The 26530-nt window shown below is 37.8% G+C and overlaps 2 protein-coding genes across 5 annotated transcripts in view; one reads left to right on the forward strand and one right to left on the reverse strand.

Moving 5' to 3' along the window:
* Window positions 1–19176, reverse strand: part of LOC145485910 (exportin-1-like) — an 80788-nt gene extending 61612 nt beyond the window's left edge. Inside the window, exons 1-34 of one of the 2 annotated variants that reach the window (XR_014049236.1) lie at window positions 18585–19176; window positions 18380–18481; window positions 18230–18302; window positions 18036–18097; window positions 17864–17908; window positions 17175–17290; window positions 15733–15798; window positions 15023–15071; window positions 14555–14596; window positions 14166–14243; window positions 13737–13791; window positions 13540–13613; window positions 12691–12822; window positions 12162–12188; window positions 11645–11842; window positions 11053–11094; window positions 10852–10948; window positions 10642–10745; window positions 10431–10508; window positions 9741–9841; window positions 9554–9609; window positions 9212–9291; window positions 9037–9120; window positions 8477–8524; window positions 8283–8369; window positions 7448–7861; window positions 6941–7012; window positions 5557–5632; window positions 4626–4718; window positions 4068–4199; window positions 3478–3590; window positions 3058–3116; window positions 2702–2798; window positions 2053–2302 (exon numbers count right to left, since the gene is read on the reverse strand). Coding sequence is in view for 1 of the 2 variants with exons in the window: in XM_081464570.1 (XP_081320696.1) it covers window positions 2156–2302; window positions 2702–2798; window positions 3058–3116; window positions 3478–3590; window positions 4068–4199; window positions 4626–4718; window positions 5557–5632; window positions 6941–7012; window positions 7448–7861; window positions 8283–8369; window positions 8477–8524; window positions 9037–9120; window positions 9212–9291; window positions 9554–9609; window positions 9741–9841; window positions 10431–10508; window positions 10642–10745; window positions 10852–10948; window positions 11053–11094; window positions 11645–11842; window positions 12162–12188; window positions 12691–12822; window positions 13540–13613; window positions 13737–13791; window positions 14166–14243; window positions 14555–14596; window positions 15023–15071; window positions 15733–15798; window positions 17175–17290; window positions 17864–17908; window positions 18036–18097; window positions 18230–18302; window positions 18380–18481; window positions 18585–18704 (3219 nt within the window). In the remaining variant the exon portion in view is untranslated. Of the gene's footprint in view, window positions 1–193; window positions 2303–2701; window positions 2799–3057; window positions 3117–3477; window positions 3591–4067; window positions 4200–4625; window positions 4719–5556; window positions 5633–6940; window positions 7013–7447; window positions 7862–8282; window positions 8370–8476; window positions 8525–9036; window positions 9121–9211; window positions 9292–9553; window positions 9610–9740; window positions 9842–10430; window positions 10509–10641; window positions 10746–10851; window positions 10949–11052; window positions 11095–11644; window positions 11843–12161; window positions 12189–12690; window positions 12823–13539; window positions 13614–13736; window positions 13792–14165; window positions 14244–14554; window positions 14597–15022; window positions 15072–15732; window positions 15799–17174; window positions 17291–17863; window positions 17909–18035; window positions 18098–18229; window positions 18303–18379; window positions 18482–18584 lie in introns of those variants that run through there. The other variant, XM_081464570.1, reaches the window with a different exon arrangement.
* A 523-nt stretch (window positions 19177–19699) lies between these two features.
* On the forward strand, window positions 19700–26530 carry LOC145485913 (uncharacterized). 3 transcript variants are annotated; one of them, XM_081464574.1, is made up of 7 exons: window positions 19700–20156; window positions 20671–20854; window positions 22393–22566; window positions 22729–22816; window positions 23288–23742; window positions 24678–24977; window positions 25573–26530. In XM_081464574.1, the coding sequence occupies exons 1-7, from the start codon at window positions 20154–20156 to the stop codon at window positions 26187–26189; spliced, it is 1821 nt and encodes a 606-aa protein (XP_081320700.1). In that variant the 5' UTR covers window positions 19700–20153; the 3' UTR covers window positions 26190–26530. The 3 variants fall into 3 exon arrangements, with proteins under 3 accessions (XP_081320700.1, XP_081320699.1, XP_081320701.1); XM_081464573.1 differs by having other exon boundaries at window positions 19701–20156; window positions 25567–26530; XM_081464575.1 differs by having other exon boundaries at window positions 19702–19980; window positions 25567–26530.

The raw sequence follows: 26530 nt of genomic DNA on the forward strand, positions 1-26530 counted from the left end.
TAGGTTTTCCATGACCCATACAAACCCTGCTGTATTTTTGGAAATTACACCCCACAAGCCCCAACTGTACACATAAAAAATCGATGTACCAGAAATTTGTCAGAAAGGAGAAAATATAAATTAAATTATACGACTTCTAAAAGTTTTCCCCACATCACTCTAACTTGTGCTGCATAAACAGGGTTTGCCAAAATGTTGTTTTAAACTTTTCTTTATTGTCAACATGATTGTGATATTCCTACAAGATCAGATGCTGGCATAGCATGAAATAAGTCAATACAAAAAGAGTTTAGAAGAAAAACTACATTATAAATCAATTTTCAAATGATATACTTAGGTTTACAGAGAACTCTAATTAACAATTCAATGAAAGATGCGGAGCACTTTTTGCCTTCAGTTAACTATCTGAACACTTTGCTGAAGGTCATGTATCTTAGTATGTTAGCAATATGTTGGATAGCAGATTAAAGGTGGCCAGCTGACAGCTGTGTAGCAAGCGTAGATCATCAGCAAGCTAATACTGCCATGCTCTTACCAAATATTGAAGCTCTTGACCAATCCATAAGGAAACTTAAACTGGCATCGAGACATTAATAGTTTTTTTTTCTAATAAATATCCAAAAGCACAGATTACAGTATTATCTTCCAAAAGGTCACTTTTCACTATAATAACCAGAATACTTTCTTTTTCTTTGAGTAATTGGGCTACTGTTAAGGGGCAGAGAAATGAATAATTATAACTGTTCCTGGAGACAACAAACCAAGGAAAAACACATCTCCAAGGTAACCACTTCTGATATGAAAAGCGTTTACCACTAAATAAATCTGTTTGAACATAAACAATGGCAGAAATACCATACTTAACCTAAGGCATTGAGATGTATGAAAACATGTTTCACGTACGACTGTTTCTTGGAATCAACAACTCTGTGTTGAAAACTGATGTCAAAATGTTCATGGGTTAAACTTAACAACAGACAATTCAAACCTAAAGAACTAACAAAACTATGTTTTGGGCTTTCTCTTTCTCTCAGGCTTGAAATTAGCCTGTCTTCCACCAAATAATATAGAAATGTACAGCAATTAATTTACTTACTGTTCATAACTTCTACATTTCAATATAAAATAATATAAAATACATTACTTATCTTTATTTATATTCCACACTCTTCAATAGAACACTTTATATTTGATGATGGAATGAATGAATAAATGAATGGAAATAACTTGTACGAAAATAATACAAAGTCAAAGTAGAAAATGTAGGCAATGATACTACAAGCAGGTTCTTCCGCTATCCAAGGATCAATCTGTGAGAAACGAAATAACATGAGAAGAAAAAGCACATTGCCAAGTTTCCTCCCATGTTCCTCACTTCTTGCTCAACAATAGGGAGCTCAAGCAAACCACAACGACAATGGCAATAAGAATGTCACCAACAAAAGACTTAATAAGCAAAACAAATGCTGTGCACGTGCGTTACATTTCCTTGCTGTCCTCTGCAAACAACATTGTGAAATGACCACATTCTGCATAGTAGTGAACGATGGCAGCTAATTTTTCAACTTTCCTTTTGGAATTGAACACTGTCATTACATATTTAGCCCGAGCATGTTTTAGAGCCATTGGCGTACTGAACAGATCTGGACAATAGCAGATTCTGCTGATAAAATATCAATTCATTTTTGACAACGCGTTGTCCTTGGCGTCACTGTCATCATTGCTTAAGCTCCCAGGAATGACCATGTGAATTTGCTTGTAGTTTAGAGAACACTTATGGATTTTAAAACTAATGGTTCCATCAGATTTGTACAAGACGATGCATGCAGCCCTAGGCTTCTTAGCGCCAATGGCAAAACATTTCCAACAAGAAATAATACAACTTTCATTTGCTAACAGTTGGTAACATTGGTAACACGGTAACACTGTACCACAATTATTATAACAATCCAATGTTACTGACTTCACCGTCACTTTTCTAACAATTAAAAAGCACTCTAAAGTAGTTAAACTCATTCTGAATTCTCTGCTTCCTATGAAAACAATACAAACAAACAAAAAAAGTACAAAAATACATGTAGATGGTAGATATCATACTTGTCAACAAAATCTAACTAATGATTAAAGAATATTAACTAAAAACTAATAATAAATATTAATCTTGCATTTCTTCTGGCATGTCATGGGGGTTAACCATTCCTGGCACGGACAGTTGAACTTTTCTTTTTTCCTCCTGCGCAGCGGTCAACTGTTGTTCTCGTTCTTCCAGATACAAATCACTGACATCTTCAGATCGGAATTCCTGAAAAAGCAAAGAACACTTGTTACCGAGACCATCACAGAATAATGAGTAGTATGGAGCTTTGATTGACAGGGAAGCTTAAAAATAATACTCACTCTTTTCAAGGCATCAATTGAAATGTTTCATGCTACATATTGCTGTCAATTTTTACGGCTCCTCACCCCTAGGATTTTGTGCAGCCATTTTTTACTTGCGGTTTTCTTTCGCATCACGCACGACGGACTAAGCGAAAGAGGGGCTACTCGTAGTATCTTCAATTATAAAAATGGATTCCAGGGAACATGTTGATCTAACAGAACTCTAACTGCGATTAATGAATAGGCCTCTGGCATTGTTCAACCTAAATAAATTAGTAGAAATACATATGTAATGTCAATGCTGTACATCCAAATCACCCACCTTAATTTGAACCATGAAGTCTCGTAAATGTTCTTTGAAGGCTGGAATGTTTTGGTTGAGATCAAACAGTCCTTGAACAGTCAACTTGATCTGTGCACTAAATTGAAAAAAATGTATTAACAAACCTGAATGCAAAGAGAATGTTTACAGACAAACTAGAAGGCACTTGATTGCATGATATTTAAACCAAAATATATTTGACTTCTTCCCCTCCAAATTCTCCATTGTGAAACCACTACAATTACCATTACAAAAGAATTCTTTGATTTTTTTCAATGAAGTTGTAAACAAGTCATGAATCTATAGATTGACATACAACTAAAAATGAAGTACTAAGTGAACACAATGTAACTTACTCTTGCAAATGTGGAAAGGCTTGCTTCAGAAGATTGGCAATGCATGCTTGGACGTAAGCCTATATAATCAAGAATATATAATACATGTTTAATTTATATACTGCACACCTTAAAGGGGGAGTATCCCACAAAACAAAGTGGGCGTTAATTTGAGGTGAACCCTCCCACAGATTCAGACATATTGTCCAACACTGTCAACTTATATAATCTATCACTAGATAGCCTATAACCAGTTGATGGTTTTGTCTAACCATCTGATTTACTTACTTGATTTATTATCCTCTCTGAAGGGAGGGGGGCTGGGGAGAATGAATGCATCAATGTAGAGAGAAAAACCTTCACTTGTAGAGACTTAGCTACATAAAGATAAATTTGGGCAGGCAGCTTGCTGAGATGTAGCACTTAAATGTAGACACCTACCTGGTTCGATGGGTACTGTGTGCCTTCTGATGACGTAAACAGAGGTTCTGATACCTTGCCTGTCTCCACCAAACTGAACAAGTGTGCTAAGATAGTCGCATGCATTGTTAAACCTGAAGACAACAAATAGATAAATCAGTTAGCATAACTTCGTAACTAGACACAAAGTCTAGAATTAACCTCTGGAGAAATCACTAGCATTATCAACCCTTCAAACAAGTGTGTACACTCTTTTAGCAGTGTCTAGTTGGTGACAAGTTTATTGTGAATGAAATGTTTATCTGACATTCATGTTTATCAACAGTATCGGCTGCAATGTAAAGTTGAGAGCATATTCAGTTTTTTCCTGAGTTTCACTTTTTGTATCCATGATCCCTCGCAGGGGTAAGGAACATGTGCTTTATTGTGATGCCAAGTTTTTGGCAGTGACTCATTTTTGTGTTCAAGTTTGCATAGAATTTCTGAGAAGGGTGTCAGTCAAAGCAGTGCATAACAAGCAAGAACGTTTCACATGTGCATGCTGAAAAATGAGCTAATTGTGTGTTCTTAATGAAACTGATGCCATTACAAGAAGCCAACTTTATAAGTACCTGCAGTGTGAGATGTGTCTGTTACAACTGATAACACATGCTGTACAATCATCATGTAGTACGTCTGGTAGAAGCTTTGTGCCGCTGTTTCTTGCTCCAAGCTCTTCAACAAAGAGTACAAAATATGCAGTCCTGCAAAGAAAGAACATAAACATAAGCAGCCTGCCTAAAACATTTGATCAAATACTACAAATACTAGATGGCCTGTGCAACATTTTTGTTGCAATGTTCTTTGTCTACAACAAATAATGCATTTTACTATATTCTATACTACACAAAGTAAATCATGAGAAAAGTTCCCAGCATTACTTTTAGAAAAGTGTCTTAAGTAAGTTGAAACACTGAATCTAATGTGATGGTGCAATTTAGCACCAAGGGTGTTACAGTACTTTCAATTTTGACAGCTCAAAGAAGGCTGCATAGAAGAGACATACTGCAAATGATGCTTGTTATAACAGGGGCAATTAAAATAGGAATGTTCATTACAAGAAAACATAAAACAGAAGGCATTTACATTAGCAAGTTAGAGGAAAGGAAATAATTATTGGAAGAACATACCAATATCAGCAACATTTCTCATGGTGTGTTTGAATGCCCAAACAATGGAATCCAACACCAGCTTAAACTGCTGAGGAGGTATTGATAACAGAGCTGCAGACAAACAAAGTTGTTAATGTATTGATAAACCTTGCGTAAGGACAAAAAAATGGATTTAAAGTTACCAGAGGAGTATAAGGTACAATTTGTCTTCATACCTGGGTTGCTTACCAGGACACCACTTCACTGTGATCTTCATGGCATAAAGCAAGTAGTAGTATTGCTTTCCCCAAGGGGGGGGGGGGGGAGGGGGAGGGGGGGAGGAGAAGGGGGAGGAGAGGAGGGAGGGGGAAGTGAGAGGGGGGACGGGGGGGACGGGGAGTGGGAGGGAGGAGGGGGAGGGGGGAGGGAGGACTCCCATATAAAAAGGATGGAGGTGCTTGTCGCATATTTTGAAAAAAAACCTAAGAGGTACTAAGATGCTGGTTTGTTGGCATGGCTTCAAATTGTTTTTTAATTCCTAAGAGGTACCAATTCTTTAACAACACATTATCTTTTTTCGTATTTGTTTCAGCTCAATACCCTAACAGGAACTTTAAAGCTCCCACTATGGACCTTTTGAGGCTGAACATCCTGAGAGATACCAAAAGCACTTTTTAAAGGTATGACAAGCACCCCCGTCCAATTCATATGGAGGTCCCCACAGGAGCATTGCTCCCCTAAATGGTAAGGTAACCCATGGTAGAAGAGCCTTTGTTGGGTTGCCCAGTAATTTGTAAGGGACCCATTTATACTCCTGGGTGGAGAGAGGCACTGTCAGAGTTTCATGTGAAGTGCCCAGGAACAAAACCTGAGGATGCTGGCAGGGGACTGAACTCAGACCTCTTCATCCCTAGTGTAATGCACTGCCCGTTAGACCAGCATCTCCCAGACTACATGAAAGCCTAATTACCTTGAAAACAGTGCTGAACCACAGCTTGGAGAAGGAGAAAGAAGTTTGTTCTGTGTTCAGGGAACTCTTCAAAGTTCTGAGGAAACAACAGCAAGATCAGTAATGATTGGAAATTAGTACTAATAGTTCAATGTGGAAACAACAACAGCATTTTGACATTTATTAATTTTCAAAAACATAATAACAAAACAATTCCTCCAGATTTTTTCTAGAATAATAACATTGCTCATATAAATTAGCATAAAAAGCAAAGGAGGTATGCAATATGTGAAAAAACTTTCACATCAACAGTTAAAATGGCTGCAATGCCTCCATCAGTGCTTATGTGTTGTTTCAGGAATGATCTGAATCTCACTCAAGTTACCTTGATGAACACAAGTTCCAGCAATACCTCTGGTGGATCATTACAAAGTTCAATCAATGGTAAGGTAAGGTAAAGGTAAAATCTTTATTTAGACACGGTATTTCCTTCAGGACTATACAATATTTAATTTAAATAAATCTAACTACCTAACTAATTTAATATTGTAAATAACTACTAGAATAAGAGAAATGATAAAAACCTGCTTTACAAGGAAGCCGTGTATAGAAACAAAATAAAATTTATATAAGACCACTGTCAAATTCATAGTTCTTCAACTTAGATTTAAATTGATTAAGGGAGAGCGATTGTCTAATATTCAAGGGCAGACTATTCCATAGTACAACTCCGCTGTAAGAAAGACTTCTTTTACAGTAATTAGTGTGGGGCTGTGGGATAGCAAGCATACCATCACTATCTCTTAGCTTGTAAGTCAAAGTATCGGAACGGAAGACAAAGCGTGAACAAAGGCAATTATCGATTATCTCGATTTCGATTATCCCGGTTGTGGCCAAGGTTTTCAAGCGAATTATTTATGATCAGTTGTATCATTACCTAAATGAAAATAATCTTCTCAGTAGACACCAATCCGGTTTTCGCTCGCTTCATTCTACAGTTACTGCATTGATTGAAGCGACTGATAATTGGTCTTTAAACATCGATCGTGGCTTTATTAATGCCGTTGTATTTTTAGATCTTAAGAAGGCTTTCAGTACTGTGGATCACTCTATTCTTCTCTCAAAATTACAAGCTTATGGTATTCAGGGTTCCACAAACCAATGGTTCTGCTCTCATTTAAAAAACCGAACCCAAACATGTCTTGTAAACGGGAATAAATCGTCCAAAATGTTCCTTCGCTGTGGTGTTCCACAGGGAACGATTCTTGGGCCCCTTTTATTTCTATTGTATATAAATGATTTGCCTAATTGCCTCCAGCATTCCCAACCAAGGATGTACGCCGATGACACTAGTATTACTTTTGCTGGTAGTGACGTACAAAGAAAGTACAAAGATTTTACTAACCTTGTTGATCATTTCTAGGGTGCACTCAAACACTGCATCGAATATCTTTGGAATATGTTCTGTCACATTTCTCTGAAGGTCAAATATTAATGAATGATTACAACACAGTTGTAATGTGTGTCATTGATGTGCCACGTAAGAATCAGCATGGTTTTAAACAAGATTCAAGTCTGAAGGTGCCAGTGAATCCAAGGCTGGCAGCTATCTCCACAATTTATATTAGCCTTTGACGGAAACATACTTGTACTGGCGTGTTATGTGGTCACTACAACTCACACAGTTTGCCAAAGATGGCACATGCCATTGTACCATCACACAAACCCACTGAAAAATGCCAGGCAAAATACTGCTTGATGATGACAGCAAGAAAATAGCTTAACAAAATTATGCCAGTAAGAATTTGAACTATGAACTCAGATGCCAGACAGAAGTCGGAGAACATCGTGACATGAACTCTGTGTCTGTCTTGGTAGATCAGAGGAAGTGTACTATGCAATACGCACAAACCTCTAACTTGTTGACAAAAGTTGCCATGGTACTAAGGACTTCAGGCTCTCGAGCATTTGGTACATTTCTTTGGTAGTCACCAAGCACCGCATCCAGTAATGGAGGAATGAAGTTATCACAGACAAGTTTTGCATCATTTGACTTGCTAACCCATGTTGATATCAATCTTAGTGTTTCTGTTTTCACTGTTCTCATTGCCCTGATAAGTGGCTGTTTTGTGACAATCTCGCCATTTTCAGCTATTGCCACAGAAATGTTTTCACTGAGACAGCGGTATACATTGAGCATGTCCAGATATATTCTGCCAAGCTGAGTAACAAATGGGTGTCCAATAGATTTGCAGCCTTGGACATTTGTTTTCAGTATGTTTCCAAGCTGTTTGACAACTTCAATGTCTCTTAAGTGATCAATATTCTGTACAAAAGAGAAAATAAATCAAATCATTTTCAAAGAACTCTGACTAAAAGAATGCCATATGTATATAACAATTAGATTATGAGCTCAAGATTTCTATCCTGCATCGAAATTGAGAGCGAATAATTTAATTGTTTTAGTATAAATTTATTAGTCATTCAAATCTTTATCTACCAAATCCTCTTCACACACACTTCGAAAATGCAAAGAAGCGGACACCAGTTTGTTAACAAGTGCTCAGTGTTACGCTACTCACTACTTACATCAGAATAAACAGTGAGTGGCGTAGCCAATCGGAGAATGCCATTCATGGTAGAATGCTAGTAGATTTAAACTAAAATACCATATAACAAGTCTTGACTGAACCAATTCTTGCCAAACTACTCTGGACAAACCAGCCTTTTGGTTCAGAACTGCTTACCCTTGTTGCTTCTTTGACAATGTTGTCCCACGCTTGGTTTGGAAGTGACATGTACTTCTCAATCAGTCTCTCCATGACAACTGAATCCTGCAAGGAATACAACACATAATTAGTAATTTACTGTTTCTGAAACATCTTTGAGTTCCTATAACATACAAAACACATGAAGCAGTTCTCAAAAAGAATTCACTTACAGTTTGTGCACTGATCATGTATCCAACTGCCTCATAAAAAGTGTGAACCTACATGAAAACAAGATTAACAAAGTTCACAACTGAAAATTAAATAAATAAACTTCTTTGGGCAGGGTAAAAAGACACCATCACAGCAATTTGGCCCTAAGTGCCCCTAAAAGCCCAAACATTGGGTGAGTTATTGAAGGAAGAAGAGCATACTACAGATTTTAATAATTTTTCCGAGATGTACCAACAAAATTAATTTGAAAAAGCCTGCAAGACTCGTTCAATGCTCACGTATGTGTACAATAATTTTAAAAGAATCAATAAGAATGTCTTCTGAGTTTTGACTTCAAGACAGTGCTACCAACAGCACATTTGCAGACAATATTGAAAATCATGACACTTAATCCAAACCTCTAAAATGGATACGAACCAAGTAATCCACATCCTTGAACAATGTACATTAAAGTACTTGTATCAATTAACACTCTTTCTGTACTGTGATTCAAATGAATTATTACAACAGTGAGGATGTGTTGTTTAAATAAATGACATTAAAACAAAGTTAAGGCTACCTGCTGAGGTTGAAGATCACAAATAATAGATTGTGTACTGTTCAATATTTCCTCTATAAATGGCATAACCTCGCCCACTTGGACCTGATAAAGGATTAAACATGGTAAGTTTAATTCAATCTGAAATACATGTAACTTATCAACAAGGAGAAGAAAAGAAAATTCACATTCTTACCTGAACAAAATGTCTTCTGCATTTCTGGGCAATTTTGATGAATGTATCACAAGCCATATCTTGGACACCATCATGAGTTTCTGACATTAAAAAATATTGAAAAATTCTAGATGAGCAATAATTGAAATCCATCTTTAGGTACTTAATAGACTGGGTTCCAGATGGCCCTCCCTGAAAGAAAATAATCAGTTGTGACACAGGCTAGTACTTAAAAACTGGCCTACGTATACGGATGTTCTCAAAAATTCAGGATTTCGTGATCATAAAGGTTTCAATAAATAAACTTTTGAAAACACAGTGCGGTGACTGATGAGCAAAAAGAAAGAATAGAAGACAGCCTACCATGCATGAACTCAAAGAGCTTGTTCACCACAGTCTTCAAAAACTTCCAATGTGCCCTAGGAAAAAAATGCAATGGCAGTTAATTAGAAATAAATGACGACAGGAAATAAATGATCACCGAGTCAAAAGGTTTTCTTCACAAGAGATACCTAACAAAATACAAACTCGCAATCTATTGATGTGATACCTCAAAAATCTAGGATACTGTCCCACAATGTACATGATGTTTGAGGCAATGATTGCCTTGTTGTCCTTTCCACGTTTGATTTCACATAAACCGAGAAGATCCTGCAGAGCAGAACAATAACAAAATTATTACTCGCACAGAACATTGTAAATAAATCATAATATTTAGAGAGGAAGCCACATCAGCCTTAGCTGGTTTTCATGCGGGTCCTGTATCCTAATCGAACTGGAATTTGGAAATGTTGGTTTTTCAGGAAGGAGGAAAACCAGAGCACCTAGGGAAAAACCCTTGGAGCAAGGCGAGAACTAACAACAAACTCAACCCACATATGGCACTAGGGCAGAATTGAAACCGGGCCACATTCATGGGAGGTGAGCACTTGCACCACTGTGCCAACCCTGCTCCCAAACTTTTTAATGAAATATTTAGAGAGGAAGCTAGTTTGACCTTAGAGCTCCCATTCTCACGCATATATGGGATCTATATATAGATCAAAATGGAATTTGGAAATTTCACTTTTTGGAGAGAGAAAAACTGGAATAGTCAGGGAAAATCTCCAGGAACTAACTAAGACCAAACTCCTTGCAAAAACTGAATCTATGACAGGCCACCTTGGTGAGAGGATATATACCTGTATGTTTACCTGTCAAAAGTAATGAAATAAAACAGAAGGCTTGAACTTTACCATACCTTGATGACTGTAACCAAGAATCTTTTCTCATCCTCTTCGTGCATTGCTCCACTGATTGAACCAACTGCCCAGCAAAGCTGTTAATAAAGTTATATCAAGGTTATGAATTGTTTCAACTCATGTGCATGATTGTATTGTCGCACAATGCTCTCAACCCCTTTTACAAGACTTGTAAACCCAAGTAATAAAAGTAAAATAAAAACAACTCACGGTGTTAAGGTTCTTCCAGGACCATTCAGTGCCATTGACTTGATTCTGAAGTTTTTCTGTCATGATTCTCTCTGTGTCTTGATAATCCAAATGGGTAAGATACACTACAATGCAAATCATGACACAGAATTACCATGCATTCCACATATTATTTCATGCTGAATGGCTTGAATGAATTCATTACAAGCTTTTCTTTTTCATGCTAGTTACCTAACGTTTCTCTCATATTCTTGTAGAGGTTGATGGCATCAGTATCCTTCATAAACTCCCTGACAACTTCACCTTGGTCATTCTCCACCACCAGCACCTGTGGATAGTAAAACAGGATTGAGTGTTGTCATTCAAACCTGCAAGATTCTTTATCAATAAAAAGATGAAACAAAACATGCTTATAAGCTTTATCTTAGTTACCTCCTCCGGTTTGGCCATTCTTGCAATCATGGTCAATCGTACCTAAAATATAGATATTAAAGGTTTTAGGAAGAGATTTATGAAAAAAACAAAGCTATTGTTACAAAAACTAAGTTGGCTGGATTATAATTTTACCACGAGAAATTAACCAAGAGACTGCTAACAAGTAACCAAAGAAGAGCCCAAAGGTTCTGATAGTATGCAATCAGAGCAGGCCATGTTTGAGCCTTAGTTGAGGTCAATGCACTGTGGTACTTGACTCTGATCCAAGAGGATACTGGGTAAAGCAAAAAGGTACATACAGGCCAATGCTAGGTTAATCTGACAAATTCTAGAGGTTAGATGTGGGTGTGTGGAGGGGGGAAGCGGCCAAACTCCTAACTGCTCTGACAAGCCTTCACCCTTAAGCATCGAGATGTCAAGCAAGAATGTAGTATTTCAAGGCTCTTCATACCTGTAGCAAACTTGTTACTTTGTGGGTACATTCTACCAACAACAGCCAATTTCACCCGTAGCATCAATGAAAGTCAAGCATATTCAGACATAATGTTATGGATTATGGCCCTTAATGACAGCAATTTATGTGACTTACCTTGGATAACACTGAGAGGTACATTTGTCTCCTGGGAGGGATCTGCTGAGACTGTGAAGTGCCAATCAGAAGTGGTGCACTTGAAGGGAATGGGTTCTCACGGTACAAATCTGATGCCAGTGCATTCCAGTACTCTAAACAGATCTTGAAGATCTCTGTCTCTTCTACCTCTGAGATGAGCACAAGGTAATGGAGAGCCTGCACAGAGAAAAATTGTATATACGATGATGCTTTCTCTACACGTTTTAATGTTTCTAAACAAAAAAGGAGAATGGACTGAAGGTTTTAGAACATGCTTGAACATTTTGCCTTAACTATAGAAAAACCAAAGTAGCACTGAACATAATAATTTATTGCTGTGCTTTGAAAGCAAGTCAGCAGTTATTCCCACAGAGTGAGCTCCTGATCTCTGATAATTTAATTTTTAACTGTGATTAACAACTAGTTTCAGTTCCAAAGACATCGATACATTTGGCTTTTAGTTTTACTACTGCAGTTTTAACTAAATCATTCCTACCTCCAACAGAGTGGTATGAAGCTCCTCCTACATGATGAAAAAAAAAAAAAATACACCATGCTAACATTACTCAGTCAGAATAAGGTTAGTCAGAGTAAGAGAAAAAAAGTGATGATTCACATGTCCTTTGGACAACTACTTGAACGTATAAACCCCCAAAGAGTTTGTCTACAAACTTTTAAAGGTGCAAAGCCTTTCTGATGTCATTTATGGAAAAAAAAACATGGCTGAAAAATGATGAAATTTGCCTGACGGTTTAATATTCCGTCGTGAAATAAGAGCTTTCCTTTTCTGTCAAAGGAGAAATTTACATCTTGGCAAAGTTTGGTGCCAATTTTCACTTATTAAGTGTTTGCAGCCAACCAGCAACCTGCTTGTCTCGTGGACAGGTCAGGTGAAAGATTCACTTGTCTGCATCAAATTTATACTTGTCTTTAAAAATCAGACAGAGGTTTAGGCACAAGTTAGTAAGATGTATTGAATGACAAGAGTGTTAAACAGATCATCCTGAAATGAACATATTGCAAACCTTCTTTTCAACCAATTGGCCATGTTCCTTCAGGAATGTACAAAGAAACAAGCTCAGGTTCTGAATAAACTTCTGCTCATCATCTTTCCCATTTGCATAAGCATCTTTGATGTTGATTGTCAAAGGAAGCATCTATAGGAAAAGAAAATGTCAGCATTCTTGAGGTGGTAACCAGTTGATTTCAGTATCTCTTCACCAATATTTCACTAGCTACCCAGCACTAATTCCTTCCTACCTGCTGAAAATCCACAGACTCCTATACAACCATTAAAATCTTAACGACCATTAAAATCTTAACCCTTTAAGTTATTTTTGGAGGTACAGTTATTGCAAAAATTAATCAAAATTAATCGCATAAAATTGAAATGAATGAGTACTAAAAGGCTCAATAATAGGCCACAGTTAAATTAATCACGCCCATACAGAAATACATCTTTCTTAACCTTTTACACCTGATGGATAATTCACCTGAGTGCTAGTCTACTTCTAATGAAGACAGAGCTGCTATACATCACAAGGTCCATTTTTTTGACACCATGCACATAATCTCTGGATATTGTGCTTCAGTAGCATTTTCAAAATAACAATACAAAAGTTCAAAAGAGGCCTGAAACTACTGTTAAAATTGAAGGTTAAAATCCAAGCTTTCGTTGATCCATGGCATCATTGCCATGCAAACAGTTTCGATGTGCAGTAAAAGTTAGGGAACCACAGGCAACATACTCAGGTTGCCATGTCCGTGACTGACATAAACATGCGGTCTTTTGATCACTGCATTGAAGACGGCAAAACATCTCCAATGCCCTAGACAATGCAAATTAAAACACGAACTAGGTGAATTTGACTTACTTGTTTTAACTGGGCCATTGTTAAGGAAAATAGCACCACAAACTGTTCATCATACTGGTTTGCATCAATTCCAGCTATTTTGATAACAACATATCAACAGTTAGAGACAGTACAATTCTACAAGAACATGCTGCTCCAGTGGTTAATACCAAAATTTTACGCGTTTTTAATTCAACGTACAACTTTTCTCTTCTTACCGATCTCAGTCAAGCACTTCAACGTCACATTTCTGAACATGGGCACATTCAGGAACTGTCAAAACAGAAAAACAAGTAAAGAACTACAACTTCAATCTACACTTGCTAATTAAAAATTCAATAAACTAGAGCTCCCTTCAATAGAAAAGACCCTGAAAGAAACTGCAAGCTCAAAAAGACATTCTTTTATAACTTGAGAGAAACACAGAACTGACACGGCCTGTTGACATACTCATGGCGTGAGCAACAAGAATTCATACACTTCCATTGATAATCATAATAAACAAGTGTATTTTCTTTCTTTTTCTCACATATTGTCCAAAAGAAATAAAAAAATTTTTTTTTCGCTCAAAAAAGTTGTGGGAACACTGACCTACCATGTGCTCCTGTTCTTAATACAACAATAGTATTGACGATCTCTTAGATTACCTTGCAGACAAGTGTGCTATTGAGCTGTGTCTCAAATATGTAGCCAAGAGGAATCCAGTTGAGAAATCGTAATAATGTCTGTAAAATAGAGAATTAGATGTTATTAAAAATTTTGACTCAAAAATTCCATACTCATCGTCTCCCTGAGTTTTCAGGCATGTACAAGTAGCACATAAAACTTGAGGCACAGGGTTCTTCACATTTTCAGCAGGAGGATTATTAGATTTTACAGGCAAGTGAAAATTTTTGAACTAAACTTCTTTATGAGAAAAAAGGTTCCTCCGGATGGTCAAACCAGGCAGGCCACATCAGCCTCGCAACCAGTCAATTTCCCCACTGCTAGGCCCTTAATGAAATAAACAAACACATGAAGAACAATGCAAACCCACCTCTAGTGTTGCACCAATGAGAGTAACATTCTGAGAATTGCCCTGAAAAAGAAATTTCAAATGTTTGTTTGAAACAGTTCCACTATCATACAGAACTTAGAAAGCTATAATAACTTCTTATTTGAATCAATGAACTTGATTAAGTCTATTTTACAAAACAGTACAGCAACCACAAAATTTGTTTACAGAGCAAAACAAATTTCTGTTGAATTCTGAAAGGTCACTGTCCAAGACGAAATGGCATGTCAGACTTGTCACGGACTATTTTTCACAAGTATTTAACAATTCTTTATTGTATAAAACAAAATTCTTAAGCCAAATGCACAACTTATACCAAGACCAATTTATAGAAGGACCAACGTAACAATAACAGCATATCATAATGTAACTACAATATACGTCCATATTTCATTTCACCATTTTGAAACATTTTCTAAAGTGGCTAGCATATTCAGTGTTATAACTCACCAAAACATACTGGCAAAGAGTAAATATCTGTAGGAATTCACTGCACATGCTACAAAGTAACAACCATTATATGAATTAGTCCTTTAGTATTATTTCATTAACACAAGATGAACAAATCTCAAGTGATTCCACAATAAGGAAACTTGTGTGAAAATTTATTTTCTATTATTATATGGCTAGCTCTGTGAGCGGACAAGATTAATCAAATCCTGCGCTACGATTGGTTACCCGAGCGGATAAGATGGAGCAATCTTGCCCGCTCAAGACTACCCACCGTGTCCCGCAAAAAAATTTCCCCGAAAGCCATATAACAAATCCTTTATTGACCAAGTTTGTTCGGTCAAGATGGCTGGATATTGGCCTCGTTCTTTTTTTGCAAATTTATGGACCTCGACTCCGTCTCAGTCCATAAACACGCAAAAAAAGAACTTGGCCAATATCCAGCCATCTTGACCGAACAAGCTTGGTCAATAACCCATACTTCTAACTAGTCTGTCTATAGACATTTTTACTTTTTTGCTACCAGTCATTTTTCTTCGAGTGCATAAGTGATGCAACTGCAGAGTGCAAGAGTCTTTTCTCAGCCCCATCCCTTGCGGTTTTGTTTATTCATATATGTATGCCATGTACCAAGTTAATATTCCACTAAGCCTGCGATCTCAACGAACTCAAGGCAAAATAGAGGGTATGTGGACAGACCACAATCTAACCTGTCTTTCAAATGTTTTGCCTTTGCTTGAGTCATCTGACCACTGGAGAAATCAAAAACCTCCTCACTGAAAGAGACAGTTCAAAACATCAGTAAGTAGTACTAACTTTCTCCAAATTGACATACATTCAAACTGCAAAGGTTTAACATTAGCTAGTGACAAAAAATCTTGCAGCCTGGCTCAGGCCACACCCTTTGTGCAGTTAAATTTTCCTAATCTAAGATTCAACTTGAACATTTCATATTGAGGTACAGTACAATAACAGTCAGCCATCAGGCATTGTCTGGCAGACATTATCTGGCTAAATTTTGAAAACTATCCAACCAATTTTACACTATGATCACACATCATGAACTTTTCAAGATCATGCAAACCCTGCAGAGTTTATCAAGTCATATTTGGGACCGTTCTCATTCCAGTGGCAGGGCTCTAGACTAACAGTAACTAACTTGACACAGACTAGTAAAAATTTAGTAGAGTACAGAAAGAGGGTGTCTATTCACTAAAACCAAAGCAATAGAGGTTTTGCAAAGCAGTGATGTTGCATGGCAAGAACAATGAAAATGTTTTGCATTAGAAAGAATATTTTTTTCCCCATAGGAAAAAGAATCTATGGTTCCTGCCATGCAACATGGCTGCTGTGCAAAACCTCTATTCGGCAGTTACTTGGACCAAAATCGGCTGAATTTTCATCCACTTAAATTTTCTTCAAACTGACAATTAATTAGGAAACTGTACAGCACTGCTGGATGTTCAGAAGCATGCCCTATATAAAATTATATTATTATTGTTATTATTATTATTATTATTATTAACAAGTAAAACTTGAATTGCATCTGCCATCCACATTATACTTATAAATATACAATTGCCTGTTGCGCTAAGATTGCGTGAAAAATAGGAAACATTGTTCAAAGTTTTGGGAAAAATAGCCAATTTCTACAAAAAAGAAACAAGTATTGATAATATTTAATATAGATCGAATATTGAAGCCAATATGTTGTTTGTTCAGTATGCAATGTGCAGTACCAGAAAATATCCATACTCCTACCACAGAAGGGATTGGAATTTCCTGGGGGGTGAGGGGTTCTTTAAGACCAAAAAATTTAAAGGAATGTATCAAGTTTAATTGGAATTTCCAGAGGGGTGGGCGGTCTTGCAAAAAATCCCTTCCGTGGGGGAGGTATGGATATTTTCTGGAACTACACTGGTCATTAAAAAAATACTAGAATGCATTTTTATAGCCAGGTATTTTACGAAGCACAAGACTTTTACCACTTAAACAAAATAGTTATCCAGGAAAACTAATAAATCAGAGGTAAACATTGCAGATGTCAAGAAGCTTGTAGTATCTAATTAAGAGTGACAGGCATGTTAAGTTACACAACATTCATTAAATTAAATCTAATAGAGATCATTAAAAATTGAAAATAGACCTTTACCTGAGCAGCTTGAGAATCACCATGTTGTTTTGGCAGAGAGACTCGTTTGCTTTACTGGCACCTACTATATCGCTCACAAACGTTGGCCATTTCTTTGGCCACTCATGCTTCAAAATCTAACAAAAGTAAAACAAAATAATAATAAATAAATGACTTTGATGCAACAAACATGCTCCTTGCAGAATACAACAATCCAACAAGCATGAATCAACAAAAACAGTTTAATATTTTAAATCAGTAATTGAAAACAACTGGGAACCTGCCAAATTAAAACCATACTTATACCATTCTTTAATATATTAGTTAAAATCTCAGTGCTTACACAAGACCTCGTCTGGTCTAGACAAATGCAAGAAGAGTTAGAACTCTCAAAGTCTAATTAAAATCAGCGCAATACTTCTGCAGGGATTTTGAAAGCTTGACTAATTTGGCCAGCAGCCCATTTCTAACTTGTAAACAAAAACACCTGTCAAAACGCATTAGCTGGCTAAAGAGTCCATGATTTTTCAAACTTGGTTGAATTAAGACATTAATTAAGACAAGTCTCGCAGGCAAACATGGACAAACCCTGCTCTCCTAAATTTACGCAAATATTATCCAAAGCCACAGAAATGACATCGCATTTTAAATATGAATATTTTGGCGGGAATCACCCTTCTAAAACAAAACCGACATCTCATCTAACATACCTCCACCAAAATCATGTTCAACTTTCCAATATACGTTTTCTCTTTCTGAGGAGAATCAAATAAAAGCAATATTAATTCGCCAGCGACTTTAATCTGGTCAAACGAAGACTATAAATCAGACAATAAGTTTAGACATTCGAAAACAAAACCAAACTTCGAAAAACATTCACACCTCCAGCAACTCGGCGTCAGATGAAATTTTTATTATCAGTCCTACAATGTATTTCTTTATGCCTGAAAAACCAAAGAAAATTCACCTTTAAATTTGAATCGTCAGCATTTTTTTTTTCAAAATAAATTGCCTCTCAGGACACGAAAAATGCAAATTTCCTCTGACAGACTCGTAGTAAAACCTGCAAGACTAACCTTCACACTGTTCTGGAGGAAGAACTTTCCATCGGGTCTTGATGACTGCTTCGAGTATTTGGAGTGCGAAATACTGGAAGAAAAATTCAAAGTATGGTCTCAAAATTATGACCTTTCGGAAAACTGCACTCATGATAGCCCATAGTGTACCTTTGTCTGTTGGTTATTTGAATACTCGAGTATGGTATCTACTCTCGTCCAGGCGTCAGGGTGCTGTTTCAGTTGAGTCAAGATCTGGTCTGCCATTCTTTGCTGAGGAGGCGAAAAGAGATCCTTCTGTCAGAGGGACCTTGGATTGTATTTCCAAAAACTGCTCATTCAAAATTTGAAAAATGAACAGAAAATATGTATCAACCTGCGGTCCCTGGGCCATGTAAAAACAAGAGACGACCGAGTCTAGTAAAGTTATATCGAGTTTTTGAGAGAAATCCAGCAGCTGCGTAGCGTGCTCTATGGTTGCCATTGCCGTAGGCATTGGAGTAAAGAGACAGATCACGAGAAAATAAATATATTCTGAATATAAACTGAGGAAAAATTCGACGGAAACTAAAAACACGACCTTCTCTGAACACTGCACGAAGTTTTACAGCGAACACCGCGGCCAGTTTGCACCGCTTTTCCCGGTTTAAACCAGTCATATTGTTAGAGAGGCCCGGATGTAACAGGTTTGGGAGCCCTTTCTGCCTCTTTCCGTGATACTAGGATGACGGAATGAATGACTATTGAAAATTCAGTTACTCATCTCTACAATAACTGAAATTTCGCTTTCGCATCATTTTAGCCAGGTAATGCTAAAAGGAGATGTGCAATTTTGAAAGTTCATGAGTCGGAGGGCGTCTGACCACGTTTTGTTGTTTTCACGGCCCAAAATAGTAATTTGACAGTTCATTGACCTATTTCCGGTCTATTGATAGTAAAATCCCATTCACGAACGCTGCACGTGTACCTCATGAATTAGTCAATTGACCTCGTCTTCACGCAAACACAGTCAGGTTGCGTGACCCGTCAAAACAAACTGGAGAGGCGCAGATGTACGGATAGGCCTTTCTACAAATATATAAATATCGCGTAAAATCGTCTAAATATCCTTCCGAAAGTTCTAAAAACTTTTTCTAAATATTTCAAAAACCCTCTAAATAAAGTTAATTTTGTTTCAAAAATAAACCGATTTTTAATCGCTTAGCTCATAGATAGTGAGTGGAAGCTTAGGCCAAAATTTTTTCAGGCTTAGAACGCCGAGCGAAGCTAAAAAAAAATGGGAGAAAAAAAAAAACAGCGATTTTTCCCTCTGACTTTTTCCATGCTTCTGATAACGATGTTCAACGTAGACTATTAAACTTTCTCGACTTTTACTCAGGTTTCCGTAAACCCTGGAAAGAAAACCGACCTTAAACGTGGTAAACTTTCCTGAAGGAAAAAATCACAAACGTTTCGAAAAGAAATCTTATATTCCGGCCGATTTATCGATCGGAGATTAGTCTGTGAGTAGGCTCTTCGCGGGGAAAGAAAGAACAGCCTGGCTAGCTCATCCTAAATAATAATTCACGTATGGTAATCAGATAGTCACACTACATATTCTTGCTGAAGAGTGACATTTCCTGGCCCAGGCGCGCGAAGATAGCTGGGAAGGTAATCGGTGAAGAAATGAAGGGATGGCGGATAAACCATGATAGTTTTTCACAAGAAAAAGACCATAATATAACACAAAAAGAAGCGGGAAATACAACCAGCTGAGAGAGGTTTTACAGAAGGTATTATCCACACGGTACATTTCTCTTAAAGGTCACAAAAATGGCCGAGCAGTCGGACAGTTGTTAATGTATAAAGCACGAGGTGTTGTGAACCACAGATCTAGCTTTTGACTTCCCTCGTCAATTTTCAATCGATTAGTTGACATGAAAATGTTGGCAAAAACCTTCGAGATATGGTATGTTAACCTTGATTTCCTCTGTTGTGGTTAATTTAAGTCCTACTGTTTATAAACTTTGTATAAAATACATCAAACCAGTTAGATTTATGTACGGATCCGTAAAATCGCTTACACATGGTTTAGTATCCGTACGCGAAGCTTCTGCAGCGAAGGAGCGCTGAGGTAAGTTTTTAAAATCTTTTTGGTAAACTTGCGAAATTAGCTTATAAGCGCTAAAAAGACAAGAAAAGGACTCAGTAGAGAAGGTTGCAAGCTATTGTAGCTCTTTGAAGGAAAAACGAAGATATTTTATCCATCGAATTTGAAATTTATTCAAACTGTATTTCATTGGACTTCTCTCGGGCGACATAGATGGTGGGCAAAGTCAGATTGTGAAGTTGAACGCAATATGGTTTTGATAGAAATACAAGTACATGATGTCATAGTAATTTATGGTTGTCAATCAAGATTTAGCTTCTTCAGACCGCCAAAAAGATTCTGAAAGTAGTTTAAATCTGTATTCTTGTCACAGTTGGTCCTGTTTCTTGTGTTTGCAATGGATTTATCAGTGGAACAGGATAGTCTTGGAGCTATTGAATCTGATGAATTTTCTACATCATCAGAGATCCTTTCAGAAGAGACCCATTCTTTAATGGCATGTTCACCAGATAACTGTCCTGATGTACATGTTACGGGATCTGCTAAACAAGATGAAGGTATTTTGGGGCAACATTGCCGCATCATGTGTACTAAAGGCATCCGTGGTGGAGTGTCGATCGATACCCTTGATCAAAACCCTCAATTGATACTCGATCGACAATCTACTACAATTATCAGTTGAGTAAGGCATGTGGCAAGTTTGGTTACAAAGTTTTGGCCTTAAAATGATATTGTTGTTACGGGCAACTTACCTTGTTTCCGTTGGTAACAATATCAAAAGCCATTGGTTGCCTGTTGCGTCGCCTACAATTTCGCACGCTTTGCTGCCAATGACGTTAAAGGCTGACAAGTTGTCAATGGATACAGAGGCAGTTGCTCTTGACAACAAGCTTTCTTCCCGCCTTACTCAGCTGATAATCGTAGCATTGACAACTCAGTTGACACTCACTCAACATTTAATCAACATCTTAGTTGACAGTTAGTCAAGAGTCAACTAATTTTCGATCGATGCATATGAGTTTGTGTACACTGGGCCAACCATCAACCGACTGTTGGTCGAGTGTCGATCAAGTGTCAACCGAGTATTGATTGAAGTGTCGATTGAAATGTCGATTGAGGGCATCATCAGTCAAGGGTATCAATTGACACTTGACCGTGGATGCCTTTAGTACACATGATCCAATTGCCTACTTTTTCTGTGGCACCTCTTATTTGTTTTGTAGACTGTGACTACAACAATATTTTTCATTACTGGCTGTATATTGGAAATTGAAATATATATATATTGAATGTACAATTCTGGCCAAAATCCGATTTATTCCTTTCCTCCTCACCCTGGCCCCATCTCTATATTGTAATTGAGCATGAAGCAACTAGGAGTATATCTACTTCCCCTTGAATGGAATACTAGTCCATTGCAGGGTTATCCCCAGTTCTAAGTTTGCTGGTAACCATTAAGTCACCTGTGCGAGGAGAGACACTTTGAGAGTATTAGTGTATTGTTCCAGAACACAACACAGTGACCACAGCCAGGGCTCAAACTGGACTGCTCAATCCAGCACATGATAAACCGTTCTTAGCATTAAAACTGTTTAAGATGTTCAATTTCAGTGAACTGTTAGCATCTAAGCCCATTCTAAAATACAATGTATTTTTACCTCATCTTGACCAAGAACCCAAGTTTCACAATGGCCCTTGGCTGTTCAGGGTTCAAGCTTGGATCTATCTATATGGTATCCAGCACTTAATCATTAACACACCGACTCTCCCACAGAGTAAACTGACAGGTTTATAGTCTCTTTATCATTGGACGTCACCACTCCATGGATGTAACCCTTTTGATATGTGTACTGTTAGACAGATCGCTGTGAGCCAGTCCAGCAATACCTCATCACAATCTATTCAGCAAAATGCAACTTGGAACATTCATGAAGACATTACTACAACTTTTGAACAAAATCAAACTCAAATAAGCTGGTATGACAAAATACTTGATCGACTAAGTTAAGCTGACCTGGGCAAGAAAATGTCTGACCCTCCCATGTAATCAATAAGCTCATAAACTTGACTGTACTTCTTTTTTATGGTTTTTAAGGATCTGGATTGTCTGCTGATTGTTCCTCTGGTGTAGTGCAGTCTCTTGCCAATGAAATCATAGAAGAGACCAGAAATGATGGAGCAGAATGTGTTACCATTGTAGCAGATGCCATTAACTGCAGTTCCCAAGTGTTAGGTGAAAGGACTGAAGGTGCAGATGTAGATGACACAGGTAATTGTACTGACTGAATACCTTGTTTCATTTCTTAATCATCAGGGAAACTATATCATGTGTGCTAAAGGCATCCGTCATAATCAGATTACAACTTCAAGAAATACTAACTTCTGTGTGGCTCTGTTGATATTCATTCTTTTCTCTTTTTCTTTTTACTAGGCTTATTATACATTCAAAACTGCAGTTCACCAGAAGAAAGTCCACAGACACATATGCTTCTACTGCCCAGATCGCGAGATGCCTCAAAGTAAGTCCTTAGTTCATATAATGATTACACACATGTTCTCACTAGTGATTTATACACACTTTTACAGTAAGGACACACCAACCACAAACAGTTGAAATTTTTAGTACATTTTTTCCTGGTGACTATAGAATGAAGGCTCTCCCGATGATGCGAAAGATTCGCAGTGTAAGAACATGGAATAATTTAGGTCTATGAAGAGTGTTACCCTCCTAGTAGAATGGAGAATTGTTTTACTAATAGGAGAATTAAATGTTAAAAGTAGCTATTTACATGATCATAGCAAAATATATGGTAAAAATCTATATACATAATAATAATTGATATTATCATGTGTATTAATATTATTATTTTTATTGTCTACATTGAAATTTATATCCAGAGAGGTGTTAGCTGGAGAATTCTATCTGTCCAGTCTATCAGTGACACTGACAGTAAATGATGAAATGTAAGCTTTATTTTTCCATTAACTAGAAACCTGTCAAGGATGTTTGAATGTGATTATGCTGATTGTGGAAGAACATTTACCACTGCTGCACATCTCAGATACCACATGCGTACACACACTGGAGAAAAGCCATACTCCTGCTCACACGAAGGGTGTGGGAGGAATTTTACCTCATCAGGTTATCTGCGATATCACCAGTGTACGCACAGTGGAAAAAGAACCTTCAAGTGTCAGCATCCAGGATGTGATCGTGTGTTTGCATGGCCTGCACACATGAAATATCACATGAAGACACACACAGGGGACAGAGCATATCACTGTTCTTTTGAAGGATGCAACAAAAGCTTTTATGTGTTGCAGCGACTCAATGTTCACATGAGAGTTCACACAGGTGAACGACCATACACATGTAATGTGGAGGGTTGTATGAAATCCTTTACCACACAAGGAAATTTGAAAAATCACATGCGGATACACACAGGTACATTGTGATCTCCTTTTCTATCCAGTTAGTCCACAACGTATGTCCTTGGTATTGTGTTTTAATGGTATTCATGTAGATTTGGAGAAATAATTATATTATCAGTGATTGATATATTAAAACCATGAGCAGATAGCAGAAGCTTATGATAAAGATTCAGCATGATTTGTACAACATGTGAGGGTTTGACAGTCAGAAAGAGAGTCACAGATTGTCAGATTACAGTTAAGCTGCTTATTATCCAGTAAACACATTAGTTAGAGTATACGTAGCTGCCATGGAATGACATTTGAGAATGTTGATTTGGAAGGAAAAGTTTGCATATTACAGTAGAAGTTTTATGGTAATAGAGGTCTTTAGATCCACATTTACTGCAAACGTCAAACTGTGGTTTGAGGTTAGAAGTTTGCCGTTAGCCATTCAGATGTAAACTGATTTGGATTGGAGTTAATTGGAGCGAATAGAAATCACCCTGTCAATGCAATAGAAATTGTCAAAATAATGCCAATTTTGAAAAAAAAAATGTTTTCTAGCATGTGTAGCTTTCTAAAGAGATAATCGTCATAAACTACACATTCAACTTAAGCCCTTGCCATATTGGATTTCTTCTTAGGAGGAGTGCCTTTCTACAAACAACAACAAAAGGCCAGGTAATTGCTTATTTGCCTGAAGAATTTAGCCAATTTGTAGAAAAAGGGTTACTTTATTCGATTTCAGCATTTGTATGCAACATAAAATGAAATTGAAGGCAATAAAGCTTGAGCTAAATGACTTACGTGTAAACCGACTGCTTGACGTTCAAAATGCTAGTCAAAAACCTCAAACAGGAAGTCTGGCTCTGGTCACATGATCCGTTTGCAGGAAAGGTGAATCTAAAAGTCTTTATTGAATACCAAGACCTACACTAAGTCATTCAAATGTTTCTTTATTGTTAGGTGAAAGACCCTACAAATGTTCAGTGGAAGGGTGTGGTCGCACTTTCACGGAGCATTCCAGTCTTCGAAAGCACAAGTTGATACATACTGGTGAGAAACCTTATGCATGTGAGATCTGTGGAAAGACTTTTAGTCAGAGTGGAAGCCGTAATGCCCATCAAAAGAGGCATGTGGATCAAAATAAGGGTGACAAGAGACCTAAGAAAGCACCGAGCAAGAATGCTACTGCCTCTCTGATCTCAGATGGCAATGATGTTCACCAAACGATACTTCCTCATATTGAAAACATGGATGATACAGGTGATGTACAATGGTATAATGCATGGACAACACTAGGTTGGGCTTAAAATGATAAAGATTAAATCCTAGTCTTGGTGGATTAAGTGGAAGGGCTGGGAAACAGCTTCTCAGAGATGCTAGATATTTGAATTTTTCATGGTAGACAAACCCTTGTACGGTGGTCTAAAGGTCAGCACACATGACAGGGCTAGTCCCTGCAATTAGTCCTTGTAACAAGTCACGGGGACAAGTCCCATCATGTGAACTGGCCATTTTTGCTTCAAAATCTAGTCGCAGGGACTAAACTTTGGTCCCTGCGACTACTCCCACGAATCCAAACCAGTTTGAATTTTTGGGATAAGTCCTTGTGACTTGTTGCTCAAAATGCTTTTGCTTTCCGCCCATCAGTCAAATTGTTCCTTGCAAATTGTAAGAGCAACTAACAAATAGCCTTGGGAAGAAGGAGGGGGGGTGGGGGGGGGGGTAGCCACTAATGAATCCCATCAAGGCAGAGTGGCAATACTTGGCTAGCTTTCTCTTACAAGTACATAGCAGAAATCAAAAGTAACTGCAAGCAGGTTCAGTTTTTTACACTCAGTTTGGTTATTAGTTACAGGAGGTGAAGATGAGCAGTCCATTACATCTCAAGCACTGGTCTATACACAGGGAGATCATACTATTGTAACACAGGCCACTGGCGACCAACTGGTGCTAGCTCAGCCAATCGTAGCCAAGGAGGTGTCCATAGAAACTACACCAGTTCACACAATGTCACTTCTTGTGCATACCACTGATGACCCAATGGTGAACCATGACAGTCTTGTCCAGGCCACAGCAGATGTTGTGTCTCTTGCAGAAACAGTGGTGGCGCAGCAGGCGGTCATTCACACCATGCTTGACAGCGCTGCCATTATTCCCACTACCAGCCAATCAGAGCTGTCTGTTGTCGACCAAGTGCTGCAGCAGTCCAATGTTGAACAAATGATGCAAAGTGTGGTGAGCCAGCATATGCTCAGTGGACACATTCAATTGCCTCTGTCTGAAGAGCTGCAACAGACACAAGAACAGGGTGGGACAGTACCCCATCTGACAATAGACCTGTCTGGGTTCATTCAGCAAACTGATGAGCATTCCACTCATGACGGCGAGGAGGATGAGGAAGAACACGAGCATGGTTATCATGTGGGAGCAGATGGAAAACAGGATATACAAGAAATTGACAGAACAAATTAATACACCTAGCTACCTAGGATAATCATTACACTGTAACTGTTTCTTTGAATTTCCAGACTTTTAAAATTCATGTGCTATCCTTCCTTTGTGGTAATGTTAATAAAGTAGGCAATTTCAAAGTAAAGAACATAGACTACAAGTAGTCCCTCTTTCGCTTAGTCCGTCGTGCGTGACGCGAAAGAAAACCGCGAGAAAAAAATCGCCGCGCGAAATCCTGGGGTGAGGAGCGCGCTCCTCACCTCCAGGATTTCGCGCGCGCGGCCATTTTTTTCTCGCAGTTTTCTTTCGCGTCACGCACGACGGACTAAGCGAAAGAGGGACTACTCGTAGTCTACAAAGAT

The sequence above is a fragment of the Orbicella franksi genome, chromosome 4 (genome assembly GCF_964199315.1).
Source record: "Orbicella franksi chromosome 4, jaOrbFran1.1, whole genome shotgun sequence".
Lineage (NCBI taxonomy): Eukaryota > Metazoa > Cnidaria > Anthozoa > Scleractinia > Merulinidae > Orbicella > Orbicella franksi.